General features: G+C 44.2%; 2 protein-coding genes across 4 annotated transcripts in view; both read right to left on the reverse strand.

Moving 5' to 3' along the window:
• TRIM33 (tripartite motif containing 33) overlaps positions 1-16,823 on the reverse strand; it is a 33,426-nt gene extending 16,603 nt beyond the window's left edge. The window contains exons 1-4 of one of the 2 annotated variants that reach the window (XM_074849920.1): positions 16,391-16,823; positions 5,612-5,730; positions 5,361-5,508; positions 2,991-3,123 (exon numbers count right to left, since the gene is read on the reverse strand). In XM_074849920.1, coding sequence (XP_074706021.1) covers positions 2,991-3,123; positions 5,361-5,508; positions 5,612-5,730; positions 16,391-16,823 — 833 coding nt within the window. Of the gene's footprint in view, positions 1-2,990; positions 3,124-5,360; positions 5,509-5,611; positions 5,731-9,419; positions 9,552-16,390 lie in introns of those variants that run through there. The other variant, XM_074849921.1, reaches the window with a different exon arrangement.
• Positions 16,824-17,525: 702 nt separating this feature from the next.
• BCAS2 (BCAS2 pre-mRNA processing factor) lies at positions 17,526-20,886 on the reverse strand. 2 transcript variants are annotated; one of them, XM_074850323.1, is made up of 7 exons: positions 20,746-20,886; positions 20,560-20,652; positions 20,398-20,468; positions 20,133-20,294; positions 19,729-19,779; positions 18,491-18,571; positions 17,526-17,969 (listed from the first exon to the last, which is right to left on the reverse strand). In XM_074850323.1, the coding sequence occupies exons 1-7, from the start codon at positions 20,836-20,838 to the stop codon at positions 17,840-17,842; spliced, it is 681 nt and encodes a 226-aa protein (XP_074706424.1). In that variant the 5' UTR covers positions 20,839-20,886; the 3' UTR covers positions 17,526-17,839. The 2 variants fall into 2 exon arrangements, with proteins under 2 accessions (XP_074706424.1, XP_074706425.1); XM_074850324.1 differs by lacking the exon at positions 20,560-20,652 and having other exon boundaries at positions 20,746-20,867.
• Between the last annotated feature and the right edge of the window lie 83 nt (positions 20,887-20,969).

A 20,969-nucleotide genomic window follows, 5' to 3' on the forward strand; every position in this document is an offset into this window, starting at 1 on the left:
CTAAGGGTTCCCAATTTAAAGGTAAAGCTATGAAATTTTGAAAAAATATGACAAAACACACAGGGGGGGGGAAAAAAAAAAAATCAAAGTATATGTATGCCCATCAGTGTGCAAAATGTTTCAGTACTGCTAAAATCCTTTGTAAGTGTCCAGAAGACTGAACCTCTGCGGGTCACTTGCTAATTCCAACTACACAGGGAGACAACGCGCTGCACTGTTTCCCAAGATAGCAAGCTATGGACCACCAGCTAAAGGAGATACCAGAAACTTCAGAGTTTGGCAAATCATTTTGTTAACATTAAGATGAGGAAAATGCACTAATAAGTTAAACACACATTAAATGATACACCCACTATCCCAGAAAAACAGTTTTTCAGCTGAGATTATACTGCTTATATTTGACTGAGTTAGTTTAATCTGAAAGAAAATGTGTCTATTAAAAAAAAAAAAAGTGAAATTTTTTTTGATACTTCCAAGTGAAGAATGTATCATTCCCTTCCAAGTCCTTCAACCAAACAGCTACTGTATCAAAGGGACCTGACATTACTTCATCTGAAAAGAATGCAAGTAGCTACATCAAAGGAAAATAATGAAATTAGCTGCATTTTCCTAACACACATCACAAGAGGAATCAACAGTGCAACAGAAGCAAAACCCCTACATAGAAAATGTCAAAGGGAATGAAGTAGCGCCAAGAGTTTTCAATTTGCTGATCGGCTGCTCAACTACCAGAAGACTCCCCCCAGGCTCCAGGATTCCCATCAGGCATTTGCCACTCCCTGTCTTTGCAATAAGTAAACTTCATGCTTCTGAAATACAATTTAACAACAGGGAAAACCTCCCAGAACGTCTTCCCTTCTTACTACACTAAATCCCAACATTCAAATCGGCAAAACACTCCTAAAGTGAAGCACCTCATAAGCTGCATTAGCAGCAACTATACCATCTCCCAGCCACAACCGAAAAAGAAAGTAGTATCGTCTTTTGTCAAAATCTAGAATGTTACAATCTAATCTAACAGGAAAAGATTGTTTGAATATATGGTTAAATTTACAGTAACACTGTTTCTTGCTTCAAATTATTCACAATTATGATAAGACAGACTTAGTCAAAGAGAACACTGTTCACAACAGAAGTGACTCTGCTCCTGTTCATTCAGTTTGTACCAGCAATAGACAAGTTTCAACTACAAGAGTTTAGATTCCTCAGTCTCCATGTTAGAATGTCACTTTTCCTAAGAACAGTCTAAAGTTCTTGCAGACAGACAGCATCACAAGATTTTTGGGTACTATAATGCAAAAAGTAGCATTACTAAAGCCCAAAGGCCACAAAACTTGAAATGTCTGGAAATCTGCAGATTTTCTAAAACTGTTTTCATTAAGCTAAAAATCAGATTTCCACTTTAAGGAGGGGGAGAAAAAAAAAAAAAAAAAAGATCTAGACTTACCTAGTACTGCTAAAACTTTGCTGTAGCTCCTTCTACAGCCAAAATACTTTTTTTTTGTTCTAATATTGTATTGTACTTTTAGCTTCCAAAGTGTGTGGACTGAAAACTACCTAAACTAGAGGAATCACACGCCATTAGGCTGCTAAAAGAATGTCAGCTTTCTACAGAATCACCAGCAATTCTTTCACTTGAAATTCTGAACTGACACTGGACCGTGTTGCTACCGAAATGGTGATTCATCCTCCTTTGGTGAAAACTATTAGGATTTCAGGTAAGAAGTAAACAGGAGATTAAAATCAATTCGAGTTTCCACTTGGCATGATTTTCCTTCAATGACTTAGTGAGCTTCATAAAAATCTCAGTTGCACTTCATGGCAGACGAAGCAGTCTCCCTAATCATCTGTAATTCACATCTGCAGACAGAACAATTTTTAAAGAATATTCTGCAACAAAGCATGCTAATAGCAAAGTATTATCTTCTACTGGAAAAGAACAGGTGAGCAGAACAAGATATATCTGTTAATCCGTTAGTATCATGCACAAAACAGATGCAAAGAAACCAACTAGAGAAAGTTAGTTAAGATATCCTAGAAAACCACACTTTCTGGAGAAGTGTGTGTTTCAGGATATTTATGATCAAGACTATGAAAGAACAGAGCAGGAACGTTTGAGGTTGTTAATATTTTAATAGTATTATTTCGAAAAACAAGCAGCTCTCCATTAGGCTGCTGTAGCAGTCTATGAGACTAATCACTAGTCAGGGAAAAACCCCAACAAATTCAATATTGCAACATACTGTCAAGCACCTTTACGAAGAAGTGTTACTTGTAGACTGACTAGGAAAAGCAGTGTGGCAGTGACTGACAAATACATATTTATGCCCAGATTCTCTATTATAACTCTGCGAAACACTTTTTCAAACATTCAAACAACTATACGACACAGCTGCTGAAGAGCAGGAAGTTTTACTGTATCGTAAGAGGTTCTAGCAGCTCAGAGAAAAGCAAGCTCCAGAGACAAAACCCATCATTTCTTTTTACTTGGAATGAGGCAACTTTCAACCAACTAAAAATCAAACAATTTTTCCCTCTGTACTAGAAAATTATGTTATTCTATGGGGCAAAATTTATACCTTCCTTTACAAAATTACCCTAAATTGAAAGACTGTTGCATAATAAAATATGCCCTTTCAAAAAATTACCTCATCCATGACTCACTTTGGCTTCTTTACAGAACCAGGTGTTCAGGGCTGTAGCAATTTCTATTCAAGTCCTGAATAGTGACAGCACTGGTAAATGCCAGGCAAGTTAACGCCTGAATCGCACCAAATTGCCTCAGACCATGTTGTTTCAAATCTACTCTTACGCTCAACCAACTGATCACTCCAAAGTTTTCAGCACTCCACACAGGTTCTCCTTTGCAAGGGATCATTTCAGTCCGACAAAGAGTAAATACAATATATAATGACACAACTTCTAAATTAATGCCATTTCATCCTCTGAAAAAGTGCACCACAGGAATTAAGACATGGTAATAGTTGTACCTGTGTTCTTTGTGTTCCAGTAACTGACAGTCTCTGCATGTCAGCCTGTCACATGTTTCACAGAAAAGTTTTAACTGCTCTTGTTTGTGGACAGGACAGAAAACAGGACGTTGACCAGATGCTCCCACGGCCTCTGTTTTTAAAAATAAACCATTTTTGCATTTTAAAATAAAGTTTAGACAATCTGAAGAGCAAAATGACTAACTTCCACGCTAAGTAGCAACCAAGAATTTGGACAAAGACAACTACAGATCTGTTCTCACCCTAAAGTTACCATGAATATGTTCTCACTGAAATATTTACAGTGCCTGTGGTTTATAGCTGTTTCTGCTTTATTGTATTCGAGCAGAAGGAGGAATTCCTCTCCTGTCACAAACACTCAAAAGACATCGGCACCTGTAAGAATGTAAAAACTACACAGAGAGCAGGATCGTGCACACCTGCTTAAAGACTAAATTGCATGCCATTTCACCCATGACACACTGAAGGATGGATCAAACCTCGCAAACTTTTATATTGTCAAACACCCATAGGTTTTCTAAATTATCACTTCAAAGCCTTTATAAACCTCATCAAGTGATATGCAATGGAAGTGGTAAATGCAAAGCAAACACTGCCCGTGTTGAGTGACTCAAACCCCAGCTAAACTGCTTCACTTCTCCACTTATGCAAATAATGGATAACGTCAGAAAATAGTTCCAAGTTTACTAAAAAGTGCTGCACTGTCTTCTAAAGATATTTTGAGCTTAGCACAGACGAAAGCAGCCTTTGGAAGATATAGCATGTAAGGTTTAAAACATGAATGTCTTCCTCAGTCTCCAACATTTCTGAAGCTTGTTATATCATGCAAGTTATTGTAAAGAAAGAGAGCTCATGAATCTACAGCTGACACTCATTAATAGCAATTTAAAGTCTCCGGGGTATATCTTGGAGTCTAACAAGAAAGAAGGGAACAAGCTCCTCCGAGCAAGTCATGAACAGTCATTTCCCACAATCAAGAGAGTTACTGAGGATCGCCGTACATCAGGCTACGTTCTCGCCACTCGCTAGCACGCCGACTATGCATGGGCTTCCATCTCATAAACACCAACCTCAACTCCTGACACAAAGTTTACTTTGCTGGAACAGGCATTTTTCGTCACCTCCCCACTCAGGTTACTGAAGGGAAGCGGAGCTGTAGTATCAAGTTGACAGTCACTCCTAATGAGAAACATCAGGAATCCTTTGCAGGGCCTTGTAATTTGATTTCACCTTAAGGGTTTCTCATCTACTAGGATTAATAAGTTTAAACTTAAATAGGCAATATTTCTTATTAAACAATCGTATTGAGACGTACAGAGAAACCTCTCCAAAAATGAAGTTTATTTGATAGAGCAAGTGAAATGAGATCGTTGTCTAAAAGAACTAAGCTCAATAGCAAACTTTTAAACTATAAGATTTTGACAGAGTTGGAAGAAAGTAAAGCAGTGTTACTCCTTTGAAATCACACACGAAACAATCATGAAGATATTTATTTTAAACGTAGAGAGAATGTAAAATGTCAAGATGTCTCTTCCTCAATATGATCAGTCTTCATATACCCATAGAAGCTATGGGTCTTTAAATCGGAACTTTTATCTTATTTACAAATAAAATCTCCTAAGCTAAAATCCAGTTACCCTTTACCTGTTTTGAGAATGTTTTCCACATTACCTCAGTAGGTTACAAATTATATACAGTCAAATGACAGTTTAAGAATTAACTTCTAATAAAGCTGCATGCCTAAACAAAGTATACACACACTTTGCACATTAAATTTTGCTAACTGAGATATTAAACCTAAAATAAATTCAAATTCCACATTTACTCAGCAATATCAATACAACAGACCATCATACTGAATATGACTGTAAGCTTATCTGTATATACTGGGAGAACTATAATTGCTCCTTAGAACCATGTACAGAAAAATACGTAATTCCATTTCCTTGGCCAGTGGATAAGATTACCAATATGTCACTGCTCTCCAGATTTCAACACCTCCATTTAGTTAGTTATTCTACTAAATTAAAGGATTATTACGAATGGATCTAAATCCTTTCCAAAGACTGCAGTCTCATTCTGTTTCTCCTGTACGTAAGATTTTTTTTTTTGATGTTGAACATCAAACTGTACAAAATATTAGCAAATAACCCATTTTAGTCTAGTTTTCTCTCTCTTCTTAGAGCTACCAATTTTGCACTGGTAGCTTTTTACTAAACTTCTCCCAAATTTCTGGGGAAAGGCATACAGCTAGTTGTTACCTAAATAATCCTCCCTCTCTCTTTTTACATGTGCCAAAGAGAAAATATTTTTGCTATGGGCAGGACTAAGTGATATCCAAACACTCACCTGAAGATACATCCTCTTTTTTTCTGATCATATGATCTTTAGTAAATTTTACTCGCTGATGAGCTTCTATGCAAGTCTTGCACAACCATTCCCCACACTCCACACAAAATCCAACAGCACTAGCATTATCTTCACAGCTTGTACACACCTGCAAAGGGAAACAGTCGGTTACCGTCATTTTCCTGGAAAGCATTAACATGTACAGAAGCAAAAACTGCATGTGAATTCCGGCAAGCAGGAAAGTGCCATACCTGTTCTGACTTCTCATCAGAGCTGCTTGGTGTTTCTGACGTGTCTTTCACAAAGTAGTTATCGACCAGATCGATCTGTCTGCATTCTTGGCGGCATATCGGACATCTGATTACACCAACTGCAAAACAGAAAAAGTTTCCCAGTTCTAAGAAAAAAAGTGTGAAAAACAACATGCCCAGAATCAAAAGACGTCAAGAATGAACACAAAAATCCTCAGACTGCTCATTTCACCTGGGTACATGAACAGATTCCACAGCTGACATTACCCTTAAAAACCAGCTGTTAGCTGTGTATAACACATTTCCCCCCAAACCCCACCCCAAGAACAAACCCACAAACCACACACACACATCTTCAGAAAAGGATCCCTCATCTAGAATGAAGTTGTGACAGTGTCCACATCATACTCAGTTTTTCCTGATTTCTTCCCGAAAAAATACGTATTTTCAGTCAAGTCATTTGTTCTCTCCAGGCAAATATTGTCTTTTTTTCCTCCCTCATTTTAGTTTGTTAAACTCAAGACACCTGTTAATTACTTTTTATAACCATCTGTTGTCCAGTCTGTCTTAAAACAAGCATGAAGAGAGGTGTGCCTGACAGCCAGGTGTGCCTTTAGCAGTGTTCCCGAAAATGTCAGCAGTGGCGTGTCACAACACTCGCCCTATACAACAGAGGAGGTTTTCTAACGTAACCTATTTCCATGAAGTCAGGAAGGCAGATGCAGTAATATGAACTGTCTGAAGGTTTTTCAGGGTTTTTTCAGATCGTGTTCTGCTAATACCAAAACACAAACTAATAGCAAAAAAACCTCTCATGCCAACTACAGGTGCCGTTCTGCAGCACTTCCAACACCCGGCAGAGATGTAAACGTGTACACACATGGCTTTAACACTGGGGATCAATCAGACAAGCTCCTTTCCAGTATCCTGCTCTGTTATCCTCTAACTACTAAATTACAGTTTTAAGTCCTCAGCAGAGCTGCAGAGATGTTACTACATGAACCAAACTGACATTTAAAGATGTACTACGAACAACCTTTAAAGGTTTGAACACTTGTTTAACACTAAGATTATGGTTAACACTTTCTTCCCAGAAGTGTAATCTAGTCCTGAATGAAATTTCTATACAATTTTATTGTGAATATCATTTTCAAGGAGAAGCTTTCAAAGCAATTGGATATTTTTATACACTGGGACACCTGAAACAACTTTGAAAAGTGTAATTAAATGATGCTCAACTCCATTGTGGATATTCAGTTAGAACAGTAGGATTTATTTCAGGGAGATTAATTACGTTAGTAGTAAATTAGCATTAATTTTTTCAAGTGCTAAAATTAACGATGGCTTCAGAACACAGAAGATTCACTGCAGAGCAACAACAATAATCCAACTAAAAATTTCTCAAACCAAAGGTGCTTCAAGAGCAGGATGTGAAAAATAATCAGTATTTCAGTACCGACACGTACAAGAGCTTTCATATACACAATGAAGCCTCCCCCACATACAGAACCTTGAGATTTTCTTACTAACGAAAATAAAAACTCTTTAGGGAATACTGTATGAAAGCCATCTATCAGTTGATGTGTACACACTTACAGAACAAAAATTTCAAACATTTACCAATAAAACTATTCTATCTAAACCAAACCACAGCTAAACCTGATTTTTAGTGCTGTCTTGGGTTAATCACACAAAATCTGCAGAAAACAAAAAAGGCAGCCCAAGATCTATAGTCTTTATACAATGCAAAGTCAAATTCCACAGATGCAAACTGCTTCCTGTAAGGCAGATTTTGTTTTGTTTTCAAACTAGACAAATCACTGACAGCTTGAATAAAATCAAGCCTTTTGATGTCAGAGCCATACAACTGGCCCTCGTGAGCCAGATTCTGACCGCAGGTAACTCCGCCTCGCTCACTGCTTCTGTGCCAGAGGAGACAGGGAACAGGTAGTTCACAAATACTGCTCTTGCACACTTTTTTGCTCAAACACACACTTTTTGCACCTGAAACTCAAGCACACTTTGCACACAAGGGGCCACCAGTGTTCTGCAAGTATCTCAATAGCTCACGATCCTAAGAAAGGGCCTTGCAATTCTCATTCAGCACATTACACTTCATTTTCACATCTCAGCGCCCGTTATTTCCAACAGTAGCTTTCCAGTACTCTATGAGCCACTACATATCTCGTACTCATCCATGTCCTGGTCTTTTAATCTAATATAAAACAAATTAATGCAGCATCATTTGTACTAGAAACCAAACTGCACTGCTGAGAAGATACAGATGTAGCTGATTTTGTGAGGGGAGAGGGAAAAGTAGAGAAAAATCACACTGAAATAGCATTTATGTAGAAGAAAAACAGAAAGAAATCCTTACCTGCCAAAACCTGACATAATTTGCAAGCTAATGAAGCTTATGGTAAAAATGTAATGAAAATGTATTTTAGGACAAACCAAGGCTCAAATGTTTATATAACATACTAGAAAAACAAGGTTCCACTGCCAGTTTCAGTCCAAAAAAAATCCTTAAGAAAATTAAAATGAAGTAAAAATACCATCCTGGTATACCCCAGCAGGACTTATTACACTGTTTTTTTGCACCAGTTTAAACAGAAGCTTAATACTGTTTAAAAAAACAAAACCCAAACCAAACACATTAGCCCGAGTACACACATTTCCACTGTAGCTCTGCTTTCAAAAAAGACATGGAACTACATCCAAGGAACAAATCAAACCGCACACAGCAAAAACTATTGTCAAGAGATCAATCTTTTTTTCTAAATCACAGTTGAATTAGAATTAGACACATTCATAGAAATTATGAAGGTCAGAGTGGTTTATGATCTCCCCTTAATCCTAATTATTACCATAAAGACTTCCCACATTCTCAAAGATGGCTTCGTGTTATTTAGACGCCATAAATTGATACTCCAGAGTTTAACAGCAGCACTAAAAGCAAAAAGTTGAGAATCACGAAGTTTCTTTCAGACTTCACATTTCAAATCCCATATAGCTCAGTTTCACTCAACTGTAAAACTGAAATGCTTCTTCCCTGGCAAAAATATTAGAAGAAATAGTAAGTACTGACCGCATCACATGAAACTCCGCACTGAGGGTCTAAAACGTTTTGAACAGCAGTTCCTTTCTGACTTACAGTACACTATCATCAAAATACTGTCATCAGCATCAGCTAGAGGGACACAGTTATACTTCGGGTGCCAGAAAAAAGGAAAAAAAAAACCCACAAACTTCACCAGCCATCCACAGACGTTCCTGTGTACTTTCATGAAGAAACCCAAGAATAATCAGCCTTTGGACCCAAAAGGCCACAGAAAATGATGAGCTATTTCACAAGAGCTGCAGGTAACAGGAATGGGCTTCCAAGCTTCTTACACTGCATTTAAGAGGACTGACATCACCCGTTTTTCTACTTGTTCATACCACAAACCTCACAATGGTGTGCAAGACCTGTAACAACCATAAGCATCAACACTTACTACCTCTCTTCCACAGTACTTGATGCACACAGCTAGCTCCATGTACCAAATCTTCCTTTCCCTGCAATTTCCAGTAGCACCACGCTGAAATTAATCGCATCCTATTCCAAATTAATTGTGCAGTTCAGATAGATTCTAGTTTTTGTCACACACTTCCCCAGACATTATCCAGAACAGCAGAAATCTTTTCAATCACACATGTTACTGTGCCCCATCCACTGCTACATACAACACGTAGCCTAAAATGAGATTTGTCTCTCTTTTACCCTGCCTAAGGCTGATTTAAGTGAGAAGCAGGAATAATGTCTTACCTGGTAATTTGGTTTGAGTGTCAGCAATCCAGCAGGTAGGAAAAGCCTGCCTTGCACTGCCACCCCCACTCAAAGGGAGATAGGTTTCACTTGCCATCTTCTCACACCATGAGCCATTCCTCCCTACCAGAGTTTCCACAGCCTGCAACAGAGGGAGAAAAGAAACTCCCAGATTCCTTGCGACACGCTCCTACGGAGTCTCCTGACACGGTCAGGAAGAGCAATTCGCCTGAGACACTACTCTGAGATGGGGACCGCCACAAAGGGGAACCGACCGAAGCACAGCCCGCACCAAGGCGGTCAGGGACGGGCCTGCAGCACGCCGGGGGGAGCCAGCCCCGGGCAGAGGGGGCGCGAGGCTCTGCGGCCAGGCCGAGGAGAGGCCGTCCAGCCAGAGCGCTTCCGCATGGCTCCAGCTCCCCTGGCAGCTTCTGCTGAGCCTCACCTGCACTTTGCAGCAGAGCACACGATCCCTCAGGTCAGCTTTGTCACAGCAAAGAGACACGAGCAGCACAAATTTACTACGCAACGTGTTGAAGCGCGAGTTATACGACTGCCAGACGTCACATCTTCCCTGCGCTGCGCGTGTTCTTACTGGTCAAAGTCTTTAAGAACAGTAATGAGAGCAGAGCATCCACGTAACCCCTTTAACTGCTCACGATTTAGATGAAGTACACTACGCCACAGGCAAAGGACGTCAGACACTGCAAAACTGACGTAAATTGAGGAGAAAAGGTGATTTTATTTTCGTAAAAACAGAAAGACTGCTAAAAAAATCTGCAACATAATCCAGCAGCAAATCACAATGGAACATTTCAAGGAATTTAAGATTTCAAATAGAAGATGCTTTTAATCTACCATAGTCAACTAACACCTAAAGCTGCAACAGAAGTACTCTTCTTAACTGTAACTGTGAACTATGAGATCACCTTGTATATCTTTATGTTTAAAATTTCCCAAGGGTAATGACATTTATCTGATGGCTATTTGCATACATCTCAAAATAGGTGATTTTTTCAACAGGTTAATATAACTATGAAAGCCTTCATCTTGAACTAGTTTCAACACGAAATTTATTTAAAACCTGCTTAGAATTCATTTCTTCAGTCCAGCATCTTAATCCTGACAAAACCAAAATACTCTTCCAAATTTTAAGAATGCTTGAGAGCTACAGAGATGGAGGGAGAGAAACTTGATTCTCTGTACTTCCAGTCTTGTAGGACCAAACCAGAGAAATCATCTCCAGAGAACACTTATGTCAAGTCTTCGGCTCCTATACCCACTCCAGCTTGATATTAAGGAATTCAGATTCTTGGCACTTTTAACCTAAGCTGAAATCAACTGATCTGCCCCCAGTACACCTTTGCTAGGCAAGACACATTCTGCCCAGTAAGACAGTATATGTCCAACTCATACTTACTAATTTTGCACAAGAAAAAAAAAATGGAATTTTCTGAATCTTACTCTTTGCTCCCTACCCTTACTTCTAGAAATTCCCTTCTGGAATTTCTTCAGTTGTTTCAGGGACCATGGGTGGAAGGGCGAGGCTTCCTGAGCCAGTAAGAGTTAACCTGTTACCTAGCCAAATCCACATACCGACCTGGTTTTCTAGTTTTTGTTTACAAACACTAGAGACAAACTGGGTGGGAGTCTCCAGCACTGTAGCCCTGGGGTTAGAGAAAGGGGAAGTGGGGAGGAAGGAAAGTGGAACACAGTTACAACCAGCCATAGAGACTTACCTACTCACCACAAACATTACACGAGCTAAAGCAAAATAGCTACTTTTAGAAGTTAGCTTTTATAAAGGATTTTATATGAATCCTTTTATGAAGGATTCATACATTCACTTGTTGACTTCAAGTCCAAGTTGACTTCAGTCAACTTAAAATTAACATGTCACAGTCTAGCCAAATACTTCCTACACCTTACAGAGAACAAAAAGCAATAATGGAAAGTAAAGTCACTGAAGTTCTAACTCCAAGACAGCCTTTGGCAACAAGAGACTTCATTAAGGGTATTGCTGAGGGTGAGGAGATCATCGATCGGAATGGGGCAGGGCATGGCACGCACACAATGTACGTGACCACGGGATAAGACGCTGCAAAGAGCACATTGTACTTCAGTAGCACCGCTCACCGCTGGATCCCCTCCATCACTGGGCTGACGCAGGGAGTTTTTCCAGTAGTTCAAAATGATAAAGTTAAAGTATCTCTAAAAGCGTATTCAGATATTGAACCCAAACGCTTGCATCCCTAAACATCCCTACTTACATACCAAAATTCATATTTTCATAAGATCCAACTCATTTAACGTCAGCTGTGGACTGTAATACAAAAACCATTATCAACTCTTTAGTTGCTTCATGACATTCAAGAGTATTAAACCCCTAAAACAGGAGCATAAAAAAGTAACTTTGACCTCACTTTAATACCCTAAAATAGGTTTAAAGTACCTTACGGGCAAGAAGCTGAACAGGTTCAGGGGCTGCATCAGCAGGTCCAGCAGCAATCCCTCCCCTGTTCAGCACACTGGGAGACCACGCCTAGGGACTGGGCCAGTCTGGAGTCCCCAGCGCAGGACACACCGACAAACTGGGGCAAGCCCAGCAGCGGTGACCACGCCGTGTGAGGAGAGGCTGCAGCTCTGAGACCACTCAGCCTGCACCGGGGAACCCCACCAGCGCCAGCAGCTCTGCCCAGAGGTGCACAGTAAAAGGGCCAGCATTAACACATGCGAGCAGGAATGGGGCAAAACTTGCTTTGACACAATATATATTTCAGATATTTACAACAAGGATGGTCAAACAGAGGCTCAGAGACGCTGAAGTTGCCATCCCAGTAGACAGTCACCACGCAACTGGACAAGACCCTAAAGAACCTCCTCTAACCAGACCTGCCCTGAGCAAGAGGTTGAGCCAGACACATCTGCAAGTCTTACCAACCTACACAGTGCTGTGCTCCTCCAAGAACAGTCATTTTAAAGAAACAGCTTAGATTTTCTGTTGAAACTTATGAGACGTCAATTAGCACTAGCCTAAAACTCTACCACATCGTCCACTGACAATCAAGTCATCAACCTTCTACAATCCTAATTACTGTTGAGTGAACACCATCATTTTAGACATCTGGTTTTAAACACATGCATTTGTTTTCAGTTGAAATGTGTCAGGCTGATTCCCAACACAAAAGTACTAAGTGAATATACGAAAATTCAAAATCCTTTCAGATGATTACATTGTTATGATGATGATAACGCTTCACAGTTCAGGAAATATTTGCAAGCACCCGTGCAATCTAATAACTCAGACTTCCGTTTTAAGTTCAAACTTGGCATGTACACAGTCCTTTAAGGAATGAATCTCTGCCAGGTTTCATTTATTGCTCGAGACCAATAGTAGTTACTGCATGTGCAGAAGCGTAAGGGTCCAAATATGTTTCTGCAGTCGTACATCAAAACCCCTGTTTAGTTTCAGTGATTAGACCTTGAAATAAACCCTCACAGGTCAAGTGACACAATCAGACTGAAATCTATCAGAATATACTTTTTTTAAAAAAAATTAACTGCTTTCAAGGTCCACTCCTAACTCAGCTTTATTTTTTTTTTTTTTTGGACAAACAATCCTTGCTTATATCACAACTGTCATGCATTGACCTGACAACACATTATATTTAATAAGGAAGGCCAATTTATAGCAGTCACAGACATCAATTCTTATAAAAATAACACATGTCTAGAAAACATTATTTTAAAATACACTATTAATTTAGACTGAAATTTAAGTTTCAGACCAAGATTTTTAGTAAGTCCAGAATATGAACGGAACATTTTTCAGGATTCAGCTTTTGCTGGGCTCCAGCATATATTCATGACCCTCACTCAACAACACAGGAGAAAGCTAAAGAATCAAGAGAGTTCAAGCGATGAGTACGATGGCCTGCATTTACACAGCTTGAGCAGTCTATCTGATGCAGGAATTTTCAGCTTTCTAGACTGAAAATACAGTAACTACTACCAAACTCAATTTAAGTGATATGTCCCATTCTCACAGACATCATACCATTCTTATGTCTTCCAACGCAAATTTTAAACAGTTACTGCGTAATTTACGGTACAATTAATACACAGTTTCTAAATACACAAACATTGGGTACGGGAGTTGAATTCGGCATATCAAAATAATTTACAGTGCTATATATTATAGCACTCAGTAGTAAATGTATTGTTTCTGAAATCACACATATGTGCACATTAACCAACTGTGTATGCTTCCCTTGGGCTCTCTGAAAGCATCTCACAGCTCTTTTTCAGTTTCTCAGCCTAATGAAGATTGTGACATTCACAAGGAGCTGGGAGAGTCACACATTCTCTCTATTGAGATAATCTTCTTAAGAGAGATTGTGAATACCCCTCAGAACACCTATCTTCCAAGGAGCAGAAGCAGCAGTGAGTGCATAAGAAGTTGCCTGCAGCATCTGTGTAACTGTCTGAAATCTCTAACTTAGAAATAAGCATTTTTCAGAATACTGTCACACAAATAGAAGGTGGTATTTTCTTGTAACCTATTCAATCTGGAAGGAAGAGTCCAGCCGGACAGCTGAAACACCAGGCATTAAGAAATGATCTATCCACCAAATAAAATGCACATTCCAATGACCTATTAAGTCATTACACTGAATACGAGATGCTACTTTTTATGTTAAACAAATGACATAAAAATACATGTTTTAAATACATAAGATCAAAAACTTCTAATGTTTCCCCAACATAAATGTTAACAACAGCAAAAAAAATTATTTTACCAGTGCAATAGGTATGAACCTACCGGTTACTTCTTTATAATACAGCAAACCACAACTTTAGATATTGTTTTAAACTTTAGTCAGTATTTCTCAAACTTTTTCGAATTGAGACCATTCTTCTGTCTTCATTAGCAGTGTCTCTCAAGGGAGTGGCAACAGGGTAGAAGATGATGCCGGTACAGACCACGATGCCTTCGAGCATCCCCTTGGGGCAGCAGCAGCGTGCTGTCAGCGGGAGAGGACACTGGCAGCCGGGGAACTGCTCTGTAGGCACCAACCTCGCACGCAACTCCTGGTAAGCAGCTTCCACAGTTATTGCCCAATAAATACACGTATTTACTATTGTAAGTACTGACAACCTTACAGAGCAAAATCTAAAATTAATTAAGAAAGCACCTGGGAAAATATCAAAAGAAAAAAACCAGTTCTTTTCCACAGCATTTGTAGTTCTCTTATCTAGGTGTAGAGACACTGAAAAATAGCAGGGAAATTTAAACGCATGTAAAACAGGACAGCATTAATCCAGCAGCGAGAGTCTGCAGTTAAGTGTAAACTGCTTCAGGTATAGCTATGGGTACCACTTCCCATTAATTCTTCCTTCATGAAAAAACACCTGCTCATGGTTAAGGAGACTAGAGAAGCAGCAGAAGTGGAAGTAACCCTTCATGACTACCAAAACCCATGCCAACAGGGAAGGAACCTGCATGACTAAGCAATGTGGTGCTTCTCTGTATGTTGAGAATGTCCATTTTGTACCTGATTTACTGGTAACCATTTCATGTGCCATTCCACTGATTCAATTTACGATGTGCAGAGAGAGCTGCCCACAAAACCGCATCTTCTGGCTGGTCAATGTCTCATATTCTTAACTGACCTGCTGGGCTAATACCTCTGCTCATGCAGATTTACGTACCACCACACATGGATCATTCATGTCGTTACCAGTACACGCTCCTGGACCCTGTATCTACATCTTGCTCACATCACCTAGAAGTTTTTGATGCAGCAATCCAAAGGTGAATTCTTACTTCACCAAAGCACACAAATCAAGCATTCTTAAGATGTGCTTGACAAGAATTGATATTCCAGTTTATATATACACTTCAGAAGCTACGCTTTGTGTTGTTAACACACTTGTATCCTTAAGACATAGCGGGATTCAGATAATCCCGCTAATTGCTAGTAAAATAAACCTAGCTTTCCAAGTTCCGTATCTTTCACTAGCGTATCTAACACAGAATGTAGGATCTGGAATTTAACAAGAAGGATCACAAGGCCAACTGAGTGCTTCAGTTAGTGCATTTATGAACTATATTTAATGCATCATCTTTCTAGAACTGATGGACTTTCTAAGACCACATCCCAGATGAACCCCTTATGATCAGTTTGGATGAAACAACCACTACCAACAGGTTAATTCCTTCACTACGCAACACAGGAAAGGCTTGAGTCCTTGCTAAAACCAGGAAGATGTCACCAAACAAGGTCTCTTTGAACACAGGGCCCAGTTAAGACCTGCAAAACCACTTACCAGGGCCCTACTTTGGTCTGTAGACCACAGCAGGTGAGTCATTCCATTAAAAGCTCCAGCAGCTTTTAAATTACAACCCTGAACATATAAAATAAAAAAATAAAATTCGAGCTGTGATTTCAATAAAAACACCTGGAAGAAGCAGTCTACACTTGTTCCACGGCACAGAAGTTAGGTGTGTGTAGTGGACAGGCACAGCGAGTCAGCTGACAGCGCTGCTTTACCTCAGCTCGCAGGACCCTCCGGCGGCGGCCGAGCCGCGCACACCGGCCCCAGCTCGGTAACACCGTCACAACCGGCAATTCCATTTCACTTAGACCCGTCTTTTCTTCCGAGCGCTGCAGCGCTGAACAGCCGAGCACCTCCTGACAGACGCGCCTCTACCACAGCACCCCTGAACGCCAAAACAAACCCAAACGCACGACGCGATTCACGCCACGATCCCAAGAGCCGCCGAGTTTCAGCCGCCGCCGGAACACACGAAGCGAGCGGCTGCCGGGCGGCCCCGAGACCACCGGCCGTCACGTGCGCGGCCCCGCGGCGCACAGCGATCCAGCGAGGCCGGGAAGAACTTCGGGTTCAAACCCCGGGAAATCGGAGCCCAGCGCTCGCGCCCGGCAGAAGCCGCCCCTCGCGCTCACCTTGCTGGATGTCGCCGTTGGCCCCGCCGGGCACGGGCACGCTGAGCTGCCGCTCGGGCTCAGGCAGGCAGCGCCGGCAGAAGGAGTGCAGGCAGGGCAGCAGCTTGGGCTCGGCCTCGCGGCGGCTCTGCAAGCTCTGCGCGCAGACGGCGCAGGTGTCCAGCAGCGAGAAGGGCCCCGGCGCCGCCGGCGTCAGCGGCGGCACCGGGCTGGGGCCAGGCCCTGGAACGGCACCGGGCCCCGCCGCCGCCGCCTCGGCCTCGGCCTCCCCGAGACCGCGCTCCGCCACCGCCGCCGCGCCCGGGCTCTCCCGCTCCTCGGGCGGCGCGGCGGCAGAGGGGGACGCGGCCGCGGGCTCCAGGCCACCGCCGCCGCCCGGCCCGGCCTCGGCAGCCCCCTCCCCGCCGCCGCCGCCTCCTTTGTTTTCCGCCATGTTTCCTCCTTTGAACCCAGCTCCCCGCTCCGCGCACGTACAGCGTCACCACGCGCCGTGCGCGCGCCCCGGCAGGGCGGGGGGGCGGGGCCGGGGCTCGCGCAGGCGCGCGCGGGGGTGCGTGCTCCGTCGCCAAGGGGCCGTCCGGAAAGAGCGGCCGTGACGTCACATGGGCCGCAGTCCCCATTGGTCTGCGTCGGCCCCTTCCCAGCCAATCGCCAGAGGGAGCGGGCGGCCCCGGGGCGGAGCGCACCGCGGCTCCGCCCCCTGCAGCGGGCGGGAAGCCCCGGCCGGGCCCGATCCCGCCCCCCCCCTGAGGCGAGGGACCCCGCCGCCCTCACGGGGCTCACGGCGGGAGCCGAGGGGCGGCGGGGAACACCCGGAGGCGCAGGTAAGGCGGGCGGCTGCCGGCAGACCCACAAACGCCCGGTCAGGCGGCAGAGCCGCGCTCAGGGCGGGCAACTGGCAGCCGGTGACTCCAGGCCCAGCCTCGCGGCACGGGGTGCAAAGCCCCCGAGGACCAGCCCCGGGGCGCGCAGCTCCTGCTCACCAGCGGGTGTTTCTTTCCCTTTGCAGCGGCAGAGGGCGTGGGCCGGGCTCCCCCCTGCGCCGGGCCGGGCCCGAGGCCGAGCAGCAGCAGCCCCTTCCCCGCCTCCCCCTCAGCCCGCACTCGGGATGTGCTGAACAAAGCAGAAGCCAACCGACAGCAAAACAACGTTTATTGAACGCGTAAGGGAAGATACAAAAACATGAAACGGGTTTTGGTTTTTTTAAGAGCTCCCAATTTAGTCACATCAGAAGTGAAACAACTCGCAGGACCTTTAACCGAGCCCATGGGCTGAGCCTACTCTGCCTCCTCCCAGAATTTAAAACAAGGAAAAGAAACAACTAAAATACCTTTTCATCACCTTACACAACTGCAACTAGAGGTGTCTAGAAACACAGAGCATCTCCAAAATTTTTTGGTTTGGGTTTTTTTCTTAAACCTATGCTGCAGTAAGACAGTAAGGATTAGGTCACTGGAAGTCTTGCTGGATATTCTCCTTGTTTGCTTCCCCATGCTGCTGTTTGATTTGTGAAATTTCATTTTCTAGTTGCACAATAGTTCGTTCAATCTCGTAATTTTTACTGACAAGAGACACCCATCTAGAAGGGAAAAGAAATAAAGCCGTGAAGTGTTATTTAACAGTCCTCTGGTTTAAAATCAAAGACAACTATTGCTCCAAAGAAAGCACAAAGACACCGAATAAAGCGGTATTTTTCTCAGTACGTGATAAACTTCAGTTAACGTCAACTTGAAAAATCAGAGTGATAAAAAGTAGTTTTTAACCCTGTTAAAACCTTAACATACAAAATTTAATTTACTAGACTCAAATGCACTAACTTCCAATATTTAGATAAAGAGTTTCAGAAACAATTTAGACAGGCAATTTCAAGCAGCTAACACGCCCCCTCCTTTTCACATCTGTTGCTCATTGATTCACTGAGCCACAGTAACTATCACCCAGACCTGAATTTCAAATCCTTTGAAGCACTGTGCAAAGCAACAGTACTCACATGGTAACATCCTACAATAGTCCTGACAAATCTCTGATGCTCTGCATGGAAGAATTTGAAGCAAGAGATATACTTGTGGAAGATTTAACAGAAAAATTCTAGACACTCACGTAGATTCCATTTCTCGTAGCTTAGCCCCAGCTGTGAGCTGCATGTTCTTTCGTTGCCAGTTCAGATCTTGAATGTTTTTCCTGGTGAGAAAAAGTTCTATGTTATTTTTTGGTCTCCTTTCTTTAAGATTTGTAATATCTGCTGCTAATTTTGAAATACACCTAATGCCTAGAAGTACTGCCAAAAACCACTTGCGTAGCCAGGACCGTAACAACATATAGATGGACAAATCCCAGTACTGGGCTGCACACAGAACCCTTTTTTTTTTTTTTTTTTTTTTTAAAATAAAACCACAAAACCACTCCAAAACAACAAAACAACAAAAACTTCCACTCTACTACAAGCAAAAATTTAAACATTCAGGCCTACTGCTCCTGGACAAGTATAGAACAGAGAAAATGTTTTGTTCTCTCTGAAAAAGTCAGAAAAGCGAAGATGAACAGCTAATCATTCACAGAATTCAGTGAAGCACCTGAGAAGTGCAGAAGACATAAAATTCTTCGGTCCCTGCACAGCTCGCACCGCTATGGCTCCCATTCCGCTGGCTCTGGCCATACATCACCGTGTTCCTCTCACCCTCCCAGCCCGAGCTCTGCTTCGACCCTGTCCCCACCGATTCTGTCCAAGACAGCAACTCCAGCCAGTCCAAACACACAGGTACTGCGAGACGTGAATCAGCACGCAGCTCCCCTTCCACCCACGTCCCTGCACACAACCCATCTTCAGGCTGAGATGACAGCAGTTCACCCGAGTCTGCAAGCTGAAAAGCTTCACTTGCCAAGTCCGCAGCACACTGCCTAAACGGAGCCAGTCATGGAGGTGCATCACTTCACTATGCTACGGCCTCCATCCCCCAGCAAGCCAACCCTGTAAACTCATTAAAACTCACCCACTTTAAAAGGAGAGGCCAAACCTAACATCGTGTCTTTGCTGAGACAACTACACACTAAATAAAAGTTTATCAGCAGTGAAAACATGGCTGCATTTCAGAGAGGATTTCACCACAATCCATTCTGTTCAAAGCAGATGTTCGGACAAAGCAAAATAAAACAAAGTTTGAGTAGAATTGACATTGTGAATGTAACTGCTTAGGGAGGGCTGAGTCAGATTTCTTGATTATTGTCTTTCTTCCTATGACCATAGCAGCAATACATACACAAGCCTTTGTATAGCTTGGGTATAGAGAGGGGTTTACTTTCCTTCCAACTTCAGTATGAAAATATGAAGAATGACTCACCTCAACTTCTGAAGCTCTTTCTGGGCTTGTTCTATCATATGAACCAGATGCCTAATAACACAAGCAAAGCATTAGGAAAACACACAACTGCTAGATCAGACCTATTTAACCTGCAATTTAACTCTTCAACATCAAGGATGCGACCAGACACTTGAACACAAACACCAGACGACGTGTTCTTGGGGCAGCCCGTGCTCTTCGCTCCTGAAGGGGCGGCAGGAGGCCGGGACGCGCCGCAGGGGGCCGGGACACGCCGCAGGGGGCCGGGACGCGCCAAGCGGGGCACAAGCGGCTTTCAGACATGAACCTCCAACATGCCGCCGGGGCCGGCCCTTGCCGTGAGCTGACCAGAGCCTCACGGTCGAGCCCGCGGCTCCGCGCTGGGCGGCGCGGCCGGGCCTTACTCGTTGTAGACCTTCCAGGCGTTACAGCCGTGCTGCGACATCAGCTCCAGGTTCTCGATGCGGACGGCCTGGTGCTCCAGCTGCGCCATGGAGTTGTTGACGCACTCCTGCCACGCCGTGATGTCGTTCTTCTGCCCGGAGGACGGCGCCGGCAGCTCGTACCTACAACGCGTTTGGCTGAGGGGAGGGCGCGGTGGGCGCCGCTCCCGGGCCGGCGCTCCCGGAGGGGCCGCGGCCGGCGGCTGCCGGGGCCGCCCGGTCTCACCGTTTCATGCTGAGCAGCTCCAGGGGCTGCCGGGCCGCCAGGCGCTCGAACTCGTTCCGCATGATCTCGGTCTGCGGGGAGGCGGCGGTCAGCGGCGGGGGGGAGACAGCGGCCGGGGCAGGGGCGGGGGGTACAGCACAGCCCCGGGCCGGGCCGCCTCACCTCGAAGGCGCTGTAGTCGTGCGCCGGCAGGTAGCTGAGGTAGTTCTTCGTCGGCCGGTACCGCCGCGTCTCCTCCTCCACCAGCGCCGCGGCCTAGCGCACACGGGCCGTCAGGGGCCCGCCCGCCCCGGCCCGGCGCGCCCGCCGCACCGCCCGCCCCGGCCCGGCGCACCCGCCCTCACTCACCGCCTCCCGCACGCCCGGCGCCTCATAGCCCTGGTCGAAGTAGGGCAGCGCGTCCACCACCACGTCCCCCGCCACCAGCCCCGGGCCCGCCATTGTGCGCGGCCCCGCGCTCTGCGCATGCGCCGGCCCCGCTCCCCGGCAGGCGGCGCTGCGCACGGCCCCGCGGCAGGAACGGTGACGTCACCCGGACCGGCCCCGCCCCCCCGGCCGCCCCCTCCCCCGGT

The sequence above is a fragment of the Strix aluco genome, chromosome 25, assembly GCF_031877795.1.
Source record: "Strix aluco isolate bStrAlu1 chromosome 25, bStrAlu1.hap1, whole genome shotgun sequence".
In the NCBI taxonomy this organism is placed as follows: Eukaryota; Metazoa; Chordata; class Aves; order Strigiformes; family Strigidae; genus Strix; species Strix aluco.

Coding starts and splice junctions, on each gene's coding strand:
- BCAS2 (XM_074850323.1), bottom strand. CDS start 20,838: ATGGCGGGCCCGGGGCTGGTGGCGGGGGACGTGGTGGTGGACGCGCTG. Junction 20,653..20,745: donor CGCCGGGCGTGCGGGAGGCG/GTGAGTGAGGGC, acceptor CGTGTGCGCTAG/GCCGCGGCGCTGGTGGAGGA. Junction 20,295..20,397: donor GAGCTGCTCAGCATGAAACG/GTGAGACCGGGC, acceptor AACGCGTTGTAG/GTACGAGCTGCCGGCGCCGT.